The 15,565-nt window shown below is 39.2% G+C and overlaps 1 protein-coding gene across 1 annotated transcript; it reads right to left on the bottom strand.

The window, feature by feature from the left end:
* Nucleotides 1-5,557: 5,557 nt before the first annotated feature.
* On the bottom strand, nucleotides 5,558-12,585 carry LOC106518427 (uncharacterized). The gene is made up of 4 exons (XM_014009714.1): nucleotides 11,993-12,585; nucleotides 10,012-10,342; nucleotides 7,337-7,512; nucleotides 5,558-5,792 (listed from the first exon to the last, which is right to left on the bottom strand). Exons 1-4 carry the CDS (start codon nucleotides 12,583-12,585, stop codon nucleotides 5,558-5,560), a joined length of 1,335 nt encoding a protein of 444 aa, XP_013865168.1.
* Nucleotides 12,586-15,565: the final 2,980 nt, after the last annotated feature.

Below are 15,565 nucleotides of genomic sequence, written 5' to 3'. Positions count from 1 at the left end.
CCCCCCCCACCTCACACACTAACTGCTGGACATGAGCACAGTGAGCCCCATGACCCCGAAAGGAAAAAGTGGTTAATGGATGGAGTTTCAGGTTAGGCAGACTGGCAAAGATTGTGAAGAGGAGGGATTTGTACTCTTCTAGTTTGGTAAAATTGTTCTGAAACATGTATCATTTAATGATTGAATGAAATCAGATAGTAAAAATACAGACCAAATCAAAATGGAAAAAAATTAAGCCATGTTGTCTGTAGAGGTTCCTTCTCAAAAGCCAAACTTTTCTTGTAGTTCTTCAAACTTTCAATTGTTTTCATTTGGACTTGTTGAACAGTGTCTAAAAAACATGACTTTAAGAAACAGGAAAAATAGGAATTCAGCAAATACTTGACAGACGTCATCTTTCAGGTAAGTCTAAACCAGTAAAGCTTGTGGGTTCTTTGAGCTATATTTATTCTTCCTCATTCTTTAAATTCTGGGAGGGGTGGGTTTCAGTTGGTTCATGTTGTCCTTTGTTGCTCATTGCGACATGTGTTTCATCGTAGTTTTAATAAAATTTCCTATTGTTTCCCTTTTGTGATCTCCGGATTCTTCTCATAGCTCAGTTCATCATCTGTTTGTCATCCCAGCTGCTGTCACTATTTACATTTCCCAGCCCATACACACTTTGTGTTTGCAACACCCAGTGTGACGTCATAACGTTTTGTCTTCTGCACTCCTGGGTCCCAGTTGTTTTGCATTGATTCTGTGCTTCCCGCCTCTCTGGAATTTCCCTCTTGTTGGGATACTGAGCAAGTACAGTATTTTGCTGCCCCATCAGTTTTTTGTTTTTATAAGTTTTCATTAGACCACTGGTCCTGGTAAGACAAACTAATTATGACAAACAGTATTTTTGGAATCACTTTATTATTACTAAAACCCTATTTTCTGTCAAACTTTATCTTTTGAGTTTTTCATAGATTCAGCTAAGGAAATAGGGACAATTTGTGTCTTTATGACAGGCTGCTGATAACAAAGAGCCTAAAGGTTCAAGTTTAAAACATTTTTTGTGTCATGAGTCAACAACTCTGGTTTATCCCTTGAGCTCAGGAGTCTTATGTGTGAATATTTCACAAGCAAGAGAAAAGTAATTAACTGTTTTTAACAGCTCAAAGACTGAAACTGAATGAAACAGTAACCAAGAGAGAGGCAGAGAGAGAAACGATAATCAAAAAACCTAGAGAAACATTAAAGGCCACTGTTAATGGTTACAAGACAGAATTCTTGGAAGGCAGCTGTAAATATAGAGGTGGCTTAAAGCTATTGGACAGTACTGTAGTTTGCGCAACGTGTAAAAAAAAAAAAAAACAGAAGTCAAGCAGGGGCTATGGTTTAAATGCTGGGGGTTGGGGCAGCGGGGATGGGGGTGTTAAGAAAAAAGACAATTAACAAAATAATATGAAATCTTGTGAACTCTGAACAGATTTTAGTTCACTTTAGCTGACAGTAATTATTGAATGAATGAATGAATGAATGAATGAATGAATACCTTTATTGTCAAACAAGATTGATACAGGCAGCTCCTCTTACAGTGCAAACATATCCACTTAAAAATAGTGATGAAAAGATTTAACTTAAATTAAAAAATATATAAATTCAGCTCTACAGATTGCACATTCCTTGGTGTTGAATGGTATGGACAGTCATGCTTACATTCAGATTGGATCAAATCAGCTGGTCACCTTAGGTGGCACAAGGTGGTGTGATTGACCTGTGTTATCTATTTGTGTGTGAGTTCAGAACAGACCTGGCCACAGAAACAATTTAAAGGGGGCACATTTTTTCAACAAACATTTTATTTTCTTAAGCTGAACAGCGTCTCTGTGACCACTCCTTAGGGTTGGGCATCGAGTCTTGAGTATCGATTGGAACCAGGACTAATGTTTCAGTCCTTCCGGAATCGTTCATACTTTTAAATTTCGATACCTAGTTTGAATACCCAGTCAGTCAACTGGAAGAAGAAGCCGTCCAACAACAACAAAGAATAAAACCCAGGTGAGCTGCCGAACAACAATTTGAGTTGGTGTTCAGACTCAAATTGCCAATCATTACACAATGGGAAACAAAATACAAATTACAGCACTCGTGTGAATCAGTGCACCACTGCTTGTCATTGTAGCCTATGACTGTACGTAGCTTACATGCCAGTGCCATTTGTAGTCAAATTTGCCCTCATGCAAAAAAATGCATCCAGAAGCAGATATGCTTTGATACAAATTTTATTGATTACATTCTTTTTTTCAGACTGTGCCTGACAACTGAAATATTCCAAGAGAGAATACATGGAAATAAAAATAAAATCCTTTACTGTGTGAGAAATTAGGTAAATAAAAAACAGTCTTTTACAGTAAAAAACAAAAGTCTATAGTAGGCCCATACTATGAGTATAAGAGGCCTGCAGACTGATTGCAAATTGAAAACGTCTGTGAAGAAGTGTCAAACAGGTGCTTTCAGTGATTTCATACTGATCAGGGAGTTTCTAAGAGCTTGGAGCAGATGGTTTCTGTTCTGTAACCACAGCTAAAATGGAGTTTGGACTTCTTGAATGACATCTGCGTTAACCGTTTTGCAAAAGGGTGGGAAAACTGTGTCAATCCAATGAGAATGGGTTAACACATTTGCAAGAGGTGTCTTCTGCTGAGATGGTGATGAAGACTGAGAGGTTCCCAGTTTCTTCAAACAGATCAAAGCAATCACCATAAACTGTAAAACGTTCATAAGTTGGCATAAGTTGTCTAATGTGACAGGGCCTTTGTGACTAGCCATGGGAAAACCAGCAACAAGTCTCCCAGGGGGGTGTTTTGTGTTATTTACAGAATCTGAAAGTGTGGGTTACAAGCTATCCAATGATGTCAAACACATGGCAATCAAAACTAAAATGAAGATGGCCATGTTGGCAATCTGCAAACAAGATAAGGGAGAAAACAGGCCTCAAAGTTTCAGAGGAATTGCCCCCACCAGAGAGTGCTAACAATGGCTGTTCCATTTACATTATTTCATTAATCCCTATCAGAACTGGGTTTTAGTTACAATTTTTGGCAGGCAGGGAGGAACAACACGAGACTGAATATAAAGAAATAGTTTATTTACAAATGTGAACACTGGAACTGATCAGGACTGGGTGTGGTGGAGACTTGGAGCTTAGACCTGAAATCCCAGTAGACAGTGATCCCAATACCAGTTTTCAGTGGTAGTTTCCAAAACAGGACAAGTGGGTTTGGCAGGCGAGTTTGTGAGGAACTTCCAGAGCTTGACACAAGGAAGTCTCAACAGGAGACTTGGCAATAATCCTGGACAGATAAGAGCAAGGCAAAAGCTGTAAGCTACAAAATACTAAACAAATAGTTTAGCGGCTGTGAACAGTACCATAAGCACTTGATGTTCCAGTGAAGGTCCGAGTGGAAATGATCTCCCTTTAAAGGCCAAGAGAGATCCTCTTCAGATGAGCTGCAGCTGAAGTTAATCAGCTGTGGAGCAGCCAGGGAGGGAGGAGCTGACAGCTGCCACAACCACACCCCTGAGCACTGACTGTCAACACAAGTAGGATCTAGGAAAGTGTGCAGACAAAAATTTGAAAGGCTCATAAGACAAAAGTTGGATTTTTGTAACACCACAAGCACAATTAAAAGGTTACACACAATTTTAATTCAAGTCTATACCCCACCATCATCCTTATCTATGATTAAAATAACAAGTGTCCCACTCCCTGCTAAAATATAAAGTTTTACTTTGTAGCAGTTCTAGACCACATTTATCTGGGGGGACAAAATGGGGCCAGTGCCTTTTCATGGGGGCACACAAGAGAGAAGCAAAAAGTGCAACACCTTCATTTTTATTTATTTATTTATTTATTTATTTAGTTAGTTAGTTAGTTAGTTAGTTAGTTAGTTAGTTAGTTAGTTAGTTAGTTAGTTAGATAGNGTTAGTTAGTTAGTTAGTTAGTTAGTTAGTTAGTTAGTTAGTTAGTTAGTTAGTTAGATAGTTAGATAGTTAGGTAGTTAAAGTAAAACAGTGACCAGGACCTATTTTACAGGGGCACTGCCCCCTATTCATTACAGTTTAGGACCACCCCTGCACCCCACTCCTGCAGCTGCAAAATGGACTCTCAGGTCTTGATACTCTATTCTGACCTGTTGGTGTGTGAACATTCACATTATATTTTAAATGTGACCTCCATCAGACTACTGTGAACTCTAGCACTGTTGTGACCTGCATGCGCAGATAATGTCATGATGTTTTGATGATTTTTTTTTTTTGTAACCGAGTGACGAGTTTGGATACAAGACCGCGACCAAAGAAAGACATTACTATTGTGGATTACCAGGATATGGAAAACGTAAAGAAAAAAGAAGAAGCAACTGGACTGCTGTTCTAAGGCTGAAGACGTGTCTAGTTACAAGATTTAAACTGGAGGTTAGTGTCTGTCGATCCTTCACCCCCAGTCCTGTAACATAAAATTTCTGAAACTCATCGGTGTCTGCCTTAGTGAAAAGGTTTCTGCCACTGTGATGTGCTGTAGAGCTGTGGATTGGTTCACGGAGCGTTAAAGCTGGTTGTTTGGTCAGGATTGATGGTATCGTGAGCCTGCGGCTAAGATCTGCTCATTGGCGCCTGACGCCTGAGTTCAGATCTTATCGCCAAGCGCTGATTCCCCTGAGGAGAAAAACAGCTTCTCCAGTATGGTAACAGAAAAATTGTGTCTGAAGAGCGTTGTCCCGGAGTTAGTTACTACAGGAAAAGTTACTAAAGACATGCCCTCAACTTTAGGGGTTAGTCCAGTGGCGCAAAAACTGGGTATGCACTGTATGCAACGCATAGGAGCGCGGCACTACGTAGAGGGGGTTCCAAAACGGTGTGGGGAATTTTTTTCTAGTCAGCATTTTCTAATTTAACAGCTGTTTGTGGATGTATGAAATAATCAATAACAGAGGAATGGCACTGATTAGGCACCCATGTCAACCCCTTCAGAGGGTTACCTGTATAATGAGCCTCAAAAATCTGTAATTTTCACCAAACATTATGCAGGGGGGGTGCAGGCGGACTGTAGGGGATGATACGTTAGCTTAAGCTAGCCTAAAATGACAGGTGGCTGTTGTTGTCTTGCAACTCTTTGCTGTAGGCCTATTTACAATATAAAAGATAATAAAAAGCAAAATAAAGACCTAATAAGTTGTTTGTGGTGAATCATAAAGCTGATAAATTATAAAACATGGGTCACCAATGCTGTTCCTTTTTATATTACTTAACTGATATTTTGCATCTACAAGATTTAGACAAAACAGAGGTTAGTAAAAAAGGCATGGGATGAATTTTTTTTTATTAAATTTCTTTAAAAATATACAAGTTATCTAATAAGAAAATACGAATTTTGAATAAATCTTACAAATATGTTAATTCCTACAAAACAGACAAATATGTTTACCAAAACACACATTTTCAAATGTTACTGATTAAGATTAACATCAAAGAAATATTTAATGTTTAAGTATCTGTATTTCCTGCAATAGTATGTGGCCTAGCTGAGTTAGGGTGGGGCTGGAGTCTTGGTTGTTGTCAGCATCCCCACTCTCTTCAGCACCTTGTCCACGTTAGGAATCAGTTTTAGGTGGAAGTCCCACAGTCGTTTGTCTTCGTGAAGGAGCTCCAGTTTCGGTGATCCACCAACACCAACATGAATGATCCGGCAGACATCTAATGGAACCTTGTATCGTTGTCCAAAATTCTTCAGCACTTCATGCACTGAAGTCTGCTCCACCATCCTGTGACACAGGTACAACAAAGGTTGTTTTAGTGCTTTAATTAAAACAGTGGGCCTCATGCAAGAACCATTCGTCTACAGGCAGACCGTCAGCAGTAGAGATAGCACAAAGCAGGACAGGGAAAAGTAAATAACTTATTTTTAGCAGCAGAACTCTCGGAGTGCTGGTTGGAAGGTGGTTATTTAATTTAATATATTGATATTTATGTCACCCGTGGTCGTACAGTCACTAACTGTAGCAACCCACAGGAGGCACGGCATTAACATTAACTGCAGTCATTATTTCATTCCTTTGCTTCAGCAGTTACTTTAATTCCACAGCTGACGCTGCTAAAAAGACAGATTTTTTTTCTGAATCTCTGAGAGCAGGTCTTCAGTGTCCAAGCTTGTGAAGTTCTTCTTTACTTTTCCCTGCCATTTTCATGAATGAATACTTCCTGGTATGTAGCGCAGGAAGCGTAGCCTTATATAGCATTATTGGGGTGGTGATTATGCTAATTTCCACTCGTGCACGAGCAACTGAATATGTACAGGTGGCATTCATCATGTTTACCAGGGTTGCCACGGACCCTTAAAAAGTCTTAAAAGATATTGAATTCTTCAATCAAAAATTAAGACCTTAAATCAGTCTTTCAGAGGTCTTAAAAATGTTAACATATTGTAAGTAGGATGAATGTAATTCGTCTCAAATAATTGAATAATTGGTAACATATATTTATTAAATAGTTCTAAATGCTTATTGCAGGTAGTTGCTTTGTGTTAAAATAAACATTTGGGTAAAGTTGTTGTTACCTATATTTTTTTTACATTTGTGGTTATTGTGAAGTTGGTCTTACATTTAATTTCAAGTGAATCCTTTATTTGGAAAAAAAAAGTCCACGGATAGCCAGTAAGATGCTACAGTTACCCCATGGTCTTGGTGGCTTGTCACTCCTCAACTTTTTATATTACTACTGGGCGGCCAACATTAGAGCCTTGCTGTTCTGGTTGAGAGACGACAACCCTGTTCCTACTTGGGTAAATCTGGAGAGGAAATCAGTTCAAGTGTTGTTTCATTGTGCACAAACCTTTTTTATTTGTATCACTTGTATTGGTGCAAGATCGATTTTTGTTGTTTTGGTGGATCCGGTGTGGGTGGGGGTGGGAGGGGGGGGATTTCGGGTGTTTGTGTTTTTGTTGGTTTGTTGTTTGTTTTTTGTTGTACGTTGTGTTGAAGAGTGATAAAAAATACTTTGATAAAAAAAATTTAATTTCAAGTGGCATTAAAACAGTCAAAAAGGTTTTAAATTTAACTTGTCTTAAGCTGAAGGATCCATACACTGCTCATGTTTTTTTTCCTGAAGTTAGAAGCATTTGCTGAATCTGACGTGGCATGTTCATACGAGCCTTTTGTATGAAAAAAAGTAAGAGAACCTTAGGATAAGAACATTAAAATGTTCTTCAATGAGGCCCAGTGTCTTGGTAAGTGTCTAAAGTATCAACAAACAAAGAAATTTACTCTAAATTAAAATTTAAATAAACCACTAAATGTTTTTCTCAGCCTACCTTGGTTGAACTATCATCTTATGTGGATGATATATTGTTCTGTCAGGATCTTCTCGGTAAACGTGCTCCAGAATATTAACTCCTGGTACCCGGCTCCACTGAGGAAGGTGAAACTTTCTACTTGGCTCAAAGTGCATCCTGGGAAAGCTGTGATTCTCAATGAGGAATACAGCAACCTAAAGAGCACAAAGATGTTATAAAATTTAAACAAGATAGAACTCAAACGTTGCTGATATCCACCGTCACCATTAAGTAGTGACCGTTTTGTTGGAATCATCACAAGACTTCATTATTTAAATAATCTCATAAGGGGAACAGACGAATGGATAGATGGATGGACAAGGCGCTAAAGTGATCTTGTCAAACTACTACACACACGTGTTGATCAGGTCTCCATTATGATGCACAAAAAATTTGGTTCAGATCAAATCATGTATGTGTGAATTACAGCCAATTGTATGCAAAGTGGGGGAAGTTAAAGCAATATCGTCAAACTTAGACACTAATGTGTTTAGCTGGTTTCCATAATGATGCACACAAAATTGTGCACAGATCGGCTCATGTATGTGTGATTTGTTGCCAACCTGTGCAAAGCGGGCAAGACTAAATTGATCTTGCCAAACTACAACACAATCATGCTGAGCAGAGTCCCATTTCAGAAAGCAGGATAAGTAGAAATCCTGAGTAAGTTCTGGTGTAACTATGTGCACATCCTGGGTTTTGGGTTTCAGAAAGCCAGATAGCAGTTATCCTGAGTTAACTTACCCCCGCAACTTACTCTGTGAACAAACCCTGCTCCATAGCAGGATTATTGAACAAATCCTGAGTTTGTCTTCCTTTTTCACTGAGAGCTGCAGGAGGACAGAGTCAGGACATAGTGTATCCTTTTCTAAAGGAGCCTGTAGATGTTGGAGTTGATTCTCCACAGAAATTTATGTCGGGAGAGTTAGACGTCTTTCTGGATGAATCTACTCAAGCATTTTTAGATGTTTTTAATTGCTCAAGTTTCAATCTTTTCCTTCAAGTCCAGCTTGTAGCTGTTTCACAGGAAGATTTAGGGACATAAATATGATCAAATTTCATTTACATTTCTACTTTCTAATGAAGTTATGATCAAAGGTTTAAATTCTTACAGAAGTATAATTTTTTTTATTATTTTTGTTTATAGAGTTTATTCAGTTTTAGTTTTAAAAACTGCTGAAAAAAATTACAGAAAAAAGCTGAGCTCCAGAGGGAGCTGGAGCCTCTTCAACTGATTGTCCATCACAGTTCTTTTTCTGATTTACAATGAAAAGTAAAATAAACTTATATGAAATATTAGCAGAGAGAAGATGGAGAAATGTACATTATTTTTCGGGGGACACGCAATAATTTTGTGTGTTGAAGCTAGTGAATTAAGTGATTTATTTGTTAAAGGTTGAACATGAGAGCTTATACCTGGACCTAACTGATTTTACTATGTTTTCAAAATTAAACCTTTTTTTGCTGCCATGTCTGTTTGGTACAAGCTGGGTTCACCTACACACACATATAATGCACACACACACACTTTTATACACTTGAATAAAGAATATAAGTAAAAATAAATATAAAGAATAAAAGTTTAGAATCAGGTAAAATCACAATCACACATTGACTTGATCAGCAGTTAACTGCCTCATTAACTCTCTTTCTCCTGCAGCAGCAACAGTATTGTGTTTTTTTTTAAATATATGTTGATATTCTCCATATGCCATCATTAACATTCTTAGTTTCAAGAAATAGACTTCCGGTCGTATTATTTTCTCCCATTGCCATGGTAAATCATGTTGTCTGACTTCCATTGATGAGGGCTTCCTGCTCCAACTGAACTCAGGGGTAACTTGACTCAGAATTAAGTTACCCAATTGATATCAGCTGTTCTGAAACCAAAAACCCTGAGTATCACAGAGCGGGTTAGGTTGATTGAGACCATTTGTGTCAACCCAAGGTTTGTTAAGCCTGCTTTCTGAAACGGAGCCCAGGTGTCATGGTCATGGTCCAAACCAGTGGGGTTTGGACCATGACTCCTGTGACGTTACACTTGTGTACCAAATTTCATGATTCCAGGTCCAAGCATGTCTTGAGGTTAATTTTTAATAATTGTAGGGGGCTGTAGAGTAGGCCAACCCCCAACCCCAAATTGAATGTTTGTGTTGAATTCAGATCTAAACGAATGTCAGCAGTGTGATGGGTAATTCGGCCATTCCCCCCCAAAATTGGACTGCATTCCTGTAGTGGGGTAGATTAAGACTGACCAAAGTGAATTTGGTGCTGCTGATTTGCTAAAATATGTGGAATTTTAGAGCCAACCATATGTCAGTGGCATGATGTCTGACTTTGCTGCACCTCCATGACCACGCCTTTCACCAAAAAGTATTTGTGCATGAAAGCGAGCTCAAATTCTTATTTGTGTTCTGACATAATTTGTTGCTGATTAGTTCAAGAGGGTCAGAGATGGAGCTCTCCAAGCCACAAAGAGGGCACTTCCTGTTGTAAGAGGGCAGGGCTTTGATGATGTCATGTGACCACAGGTATGGTCGGGCATACAACATGGACGACTCATACCAAGTTTGGTGTAATTTAGCCTTTCTATGTGAAAGTTGCAGCTGTCTGATAATACTTGTTTTTCGCTTAAGCAAACCAAGCAAACCTACATATGGATGTTGCTGTTGCAGTGTATCCATCAGTGACATCAGGTTGTTGTGTTGATACGGCATGATGATCTCATCAATGTCATTTAACAGGACGTAGCGCGAACGCTCCATGGATCTGTAAATGCACTCATTTAGCGTGGTGAGCTGGCCGAAGTAATGTATATCACCTCCATGTTGTGAAAAAAGCCAGCCACTGGAGGGATTCAGGTTTTTGTCGATGGGCCAAGGAATCATTTCCACAAATCCTTCTTGGGTGTAGCTCTGCAGAAGACGGTTAAGATCTGGACCAACACTCGTGTTATAGATCACCACTCTGTTCACACCAAGCAACCTTAAAGAAAGAAAACTCAGTAAGCTCATAAGCTTGTTGAACAAGTGATCAACATTGACATGAAAGATGTTTTTTCCATCAAGGCACATCCTTATGTATTTCATTTCATGTTAGTTTCTTTACATTTATCCCTCTAACTGTACACCTGAACAGCTGTAGAGCAGGAATGAGATGATGAAAGGAAGTCATATATTTGCCATCTACGTAAAAATCCAGGACCACCTATGAATTCAACAGGGTTCTTGCAAAAGGTTCAGTGGCTTGTTTTAGGGAAGAATCAAATTTATAAAAGACCAGCATGGACAGACCTAAATCCTGATGGTAATTCATAAAATATGGTTTAAATTAAAAATGTATTTCAGATTTTCTTCATATTTATTTCTTAAAAGGTGTTATGGCCTCAGGTCTGTAATGTGCTTCTCCTCTTGTTGCTTTTCTGTACTGCCTTTCCATGTGGGATGTTTTTTCTACCAGTAATACTTCTCCACTTGCTGATTGGCTGCCTCACTCTACGGGTGGACACCCAAGCAAGGCCTTCAACGTTTACCTGCTCGAAGAAAATTGGCTGGACGACACTTGGACAGCAACAACTACTCAGCAACGGTTGCCAATGAGGTGGCCAGATTGATGAGACAGAGAGTAGCTGTGTCTCAATTCAGTAATGAAAGTGAAAATGTTATTTTAGATGACTTGAAAACATGCTTGTACCATCAAACTAAAAGCAACCAACTCCTAAAGTCCTTTTTGAATTGGGCCCACGGACTACAGAGGTTGCAGCTCACAACAGGGGCCACATCCTTTGTAGTCCAGGTAGGCTGTATAAAAAGGCGGTGAAATAAAATAGTTGGTCTGGACTTTGGATGACAGCATAAATTTAATCAGCTGAGTTACTAAACAACAAATTTTTATTACTGCAATGACTTTTCAAACTCCACCCCTTTCGTCCTGGGATATCATCGGCTGCAAAGGATACTCAGATGCATCACTTATTTTCTGGGTTTTGTGGATCATATTTGTGGGTCACAAAAGAAGAAGCCCACAAAATAGGACTGGTTTTGTCGTGGTGCAATGATTGGCTTACACATGTGCACTACAGAAGACAGCCCCTGAATTGAGACACAGCCAGCCCAGCCCTTCAGTCAGTGCTGCTGTGCTTCATAGGGGTGGGTGACCCCATCACCCAGAAAGGAAGAAGCAGTTTAAGATAATGGACAGACTGTTTACTTATCAGAAGAGGTTTTGCTGTTTTTCAGTTCATTTTTGAGGAATACTCAGCCCTTTGATGTGTTCTGTTTTGTGCTTTGCTTTGAGACTTTAAAACATAAATTGTTACTTAGTTTTTTTATATTTAATCTTTCTTTTGGATTTTATCATTTATGTTGCATCCACCAAGACATAACAGCAAGTCACCTAAACACTTTTGAAGACTTGCCAACATTGTTAACACTGCTGCCACAACATTCTGCATGTCCATGTAAAAATCTTAAAAAGCAATGGCTTAAAGAAGTTTTTTTATGTTTATCACAGTGGTGGTCCTTGCAGAGCTAAATATTCTTGAAAGGGTTACATTGTTCCAAAAGGATATTCACTGATTTTAAAAATGTAATAGTTGAAAAGCCGATTTTGTAAAGTGTTGACACATTCACTGACCTGTACATCTCCAGAGCCTGTGTATACTGAAGCACATTGTTGTAGTTTCCAAACAGATTGGAAATGCAGACCGTGAAGTTCACCCTTTTGTCTTCTTTTTCATTAGATTTTTTGTTTCTTATAGGAATCCAAGTGAGTTTAGATAAGTGCTCTGCACTGGGTTGAGTCAGAAGGGTGACGTGTGTAGGATTGCAGTTTTGAGGAATCTGACACATGATGTCTGTAGCAGCAAAGGGAAAACCAAAGTGATCTGAGTGGACTAAGACTGCTGTGGGAGTAGTTTCACCTAAATGTCCAACACAGCAGAACAGGCAGTGGAGCTTCTGGATGGAGTCTCTATGAAACATGCCGATGATGCGTATGTCGAATCCCTTCTGTCTCTGGTCCATGAAGGCCGAGACCAGGAAATGTTTGGTGTTCAGCAGAGGAGTGATGGTCTGATCAGAGCTGACTGATGGACAAACAGGTGGAGGTCCACGCGGTGTTGGAATTGACTCATCTGTTCTAGGTATTTTCAGATTAAAGATGAATATTAGGATTAAAGTAATGATGATGAGGAGGAGTATTTGTTGGATGGGGTTTGCCTTTCCCATTTAGGCTAAGAAATGAACCAACCTGAAACAAAAAAAAAAAAGAGTTAGCACAAGCCCCCGGCAGAACTTTTTGACCCCCATCCCGTGTCGACGGTAATGTGTGATTGGTCTGATTGGTTGTGGGCGTGTTTGTTTGTGCTGCGAAAAAAAAAATAAAAAAGAACGACTCGCTCCCAGACCAGAAAGCAGAGTTTTATAAGATAAACTGTGAAAAACTTATGGCTTGTTTGTTTGTGCTGAATGCACTGCTGCACTCGGTAAAAAACAAAAAGAGGGGAAAAAAGACCCCGACTCGCTCCGAGAGCCGACACCAGGAAGTAGAGTTTTATAAAGATAGTCATTCCGGGAAAAACTCATGAATGGAGATAAAACAGACGTTGTGCACGGAGGAATCTGACTGATAAAAACTGTGGAGCTTTGACCAGGACAGATATGGATAAATACGTCGGGTGAGAGTCTGAATTTTTTCCTGCATTATCGGCTGTTGAGGGGGAACTCCATGCAGTGACATACATTTCAGGGAGGGGGGTTTCCCGAACTCGGCGTGGCGGTGTCGTAGGGACTATGAAAGGTTTGTGCGAAAATGACTGCCGAACAACCACATGACCGCGCGTTGACTTGTCGGTGTCAGAGTGAGTATGTTTCAGGCTTAAGGGAGGGCAGGAGCGTCTTACTCCTCCGAGAGCAGGAACAATAAATAAATAAATAAATAAATAAATAAATAAATAAATAAATAAATAATAATTGTGTCTGTAGGGTTGGACATTGACTCTCTAGTATCATTTGGAACATTTCAATTTTAATGGAATGATTCAAATTTTTAGATTCCAGTTTCTAATCTACTGACTGGAAGAAGAAGCAGAACTCTGTGTGAAAAGGAGGAAGTACTTGGTTGTGGGTGACTTCCTTGGAGCTTCATCATGGTGGACTGTATTTGTATTTTCCCAGTGCCAAGAAATAAGAATCCACATGGGCAAATATGGACAATGTGTGACTGCAATTTAAAGTATGTCTTAACCTTGAATAGGTACCCCTGTGAAGAGTCATTTCATAACAATTATATTCAAGTTCAAATGTATTTACCTAGTGGTTGATAATAGCCCTGTGAGGAATAATAAATAAACAAAAGACAATTCAAAATACATCACTAGTATTTAGTTGCACCACCTTTGGCTTTTATAACAGCTTGCAGTCTCTGAGGCATGGACTTGACGAGCGACAAACAGTATTCTTCATCAATTTGGTGCCAACTCTCTTTGATAGCAGTTGCCAGATCAGCTTTGCAGGTCGGAGCTTTCTTGTGGACCTTTTTTTCCAATTTCCATCACAGGTTTTCAATTGGGTTGAGATCTGGACTGTTTTCAGGCCAATTATAAGCTTACCACTTTTATACTGGTCAAAATAAAATAAMACTGTTAATCTTGCTGTAGATTATGTCTTTAGATCAGTAATTTATTATATTAAGTTCACAAAACGGACTAAAATGCACTCAAAATAACATTTTATAATATTTCGTTCACACCTGCCCATCACCTCCATCTCTTACCTGAGACCCTCTGTCCTACCTGAGACCCTCTGTCCTACCTGAGACCCTCTGTCCTACCTGAGACACTCTGTCCTACCTGAGATCCACTGTCCTACCTGAGACCCACTGTCCTACCTGAGATCCACTGTCCTACCTGAGACCCACTGTCCTACCTGAGATCCACTGTCCTACCTGAGACCCACTGTCCTACCTGAGACCCTCTGTCCTACCTGCTGCCTCTGCCTCTCTGTATCCAGCTCCTACATCAACAGATAGATTAAAAGATTATTATGTTTTTACTGCCACCTGAATCCAGTCAGCTTTAAAAAGTCAAGAAAATAACATGTAAATTATGAAGATAGTACATTAATTACAGAAATAATCAGTGACTATGCATGTAAATTATAACAGGGAATCAGTAAATATCATCAGAATGGACTCTAAATCTTGGCATTAAAATACAGTTTAACTAATTAAAAAAAAACTCAATAATACAGTAGATTAAATGTCATCACTAAAACGTGATTGCTAACATTAGCTGAAACAGGTGACTAGCAGCAAGCCAACATTTCATTAGAAAGGATACTTTATGTGTCCTGTTGGGAGATTTTAACTTATTTTTGGTTCTTTGTAAAGAATAAAGTTTTTCCCAAAGCTTCAGCCAGCCTGAGAAAAGGAAGGGAAGGGGCAAGGGGGAGGTGTTGCAGACTTGTAGCAGCTCCTTGGTCTATTTAAAAAAAATTTCTGAAAAAGCTTTGGACACTGCCGTGCTGGTTTCTGTTGGCAAATGTAGATGCACGCAAAGGAAAAAAAAAACAGGTGTGTGAATATTGGTGGGGACTGTCCCTGTCCGGCCAAAGTTGGTGGGGACATGTCCACACCAGTCCTTTGCAAAGTTACGCCTTTGCCAACGGCTGTCTACAGAGGACTTGTTGGGCATGCATACAGTGATTTCAGATGTTCATTATTTAAACAAATGCTGATGGATCTGCCCCAATTTTAGTGCCCCTTACAAGAATGAGCTTGTCAGGATTGTGAAAAGACTTAGAGGTACACACAAACATTTATAAAGCATCTTCTTGGAAAAAGGAATCCATTTTATACAATATTACTCTATAGAACTACAATCCAGTTCCACACTCGCTCCACAGCAACATCTGATGGGGCCAGGCTCACATAAACATTTTTTCAAGCTGATGCATCACACACAAGCTGCATTTCCTTCCTGATGTGTTATCTGTCTTCGTCCGTACCTGTGCAAACAAAGTTTGCTCAGAAACAATGTTTGCTAATGACAAGTTGTGGAAAAGGGAAAGTTAACTGTAGAAGAAAACCCCTTTACCAACTGGATTTTGAAAATACAGTGGTTTGCAAAAGTATTCATACCCCTTGAACTTTTCCATATTTTGTCACATTACAACCACAAACATAAATATATTTCACTGGAATTTAATG

Source organism: Austrofundulus limnaeus, unplaced genomic scaffold (genome assembly GCF_001266775.1).
Source record: "Austrofundulus limnaeus strain Quisiro unplaced genomic scaffold, Austrofundulus_limnaeus-1.0 Scaffold61, whole genome shotgun sequence".
Classification (NCBI taxonomy): domain Eukaryota; kingdom Metazoa; phylum Chordata; class Actinopteri; order Cyprinodontiformes; family Rivulidae; genus Austrofundulus; species Austrofundulus limnaeus.
The sequence above is the reverse complement of the archived record's forward strand: the minus strand, read 5'-3'. Positions and strand labels throughout refer to the sequence as shown.

What these genes read in the sequence shown, in the direction of transcription:
- LOC106518427 (XM_014009714.1), bottom strand. Translation starts at nt 12,585, where the DNA reads ATGGGAAAGGCAAACCCCATCCAACAAATACTCCTCCTCATCATCATT. An exon ending in CAGGCTCTGGAGATGTACAG is followed by an intron (nt 10,343 to 11,992) that starts GTCAGTGAATGT and finishes TCTTTCTTTAAG; the next exon opens with GTTGCTTGGTGTGAACAGAG. An exon ending in TGCAACAGCAACATCCATAT is followed by an intron (nt 7,513 to 10,011) that starts GTAGGTTTGCTT and finishes TGTGCTCTTTAG; the next exon opens with GTTGCTGTATTCCTCATTGA.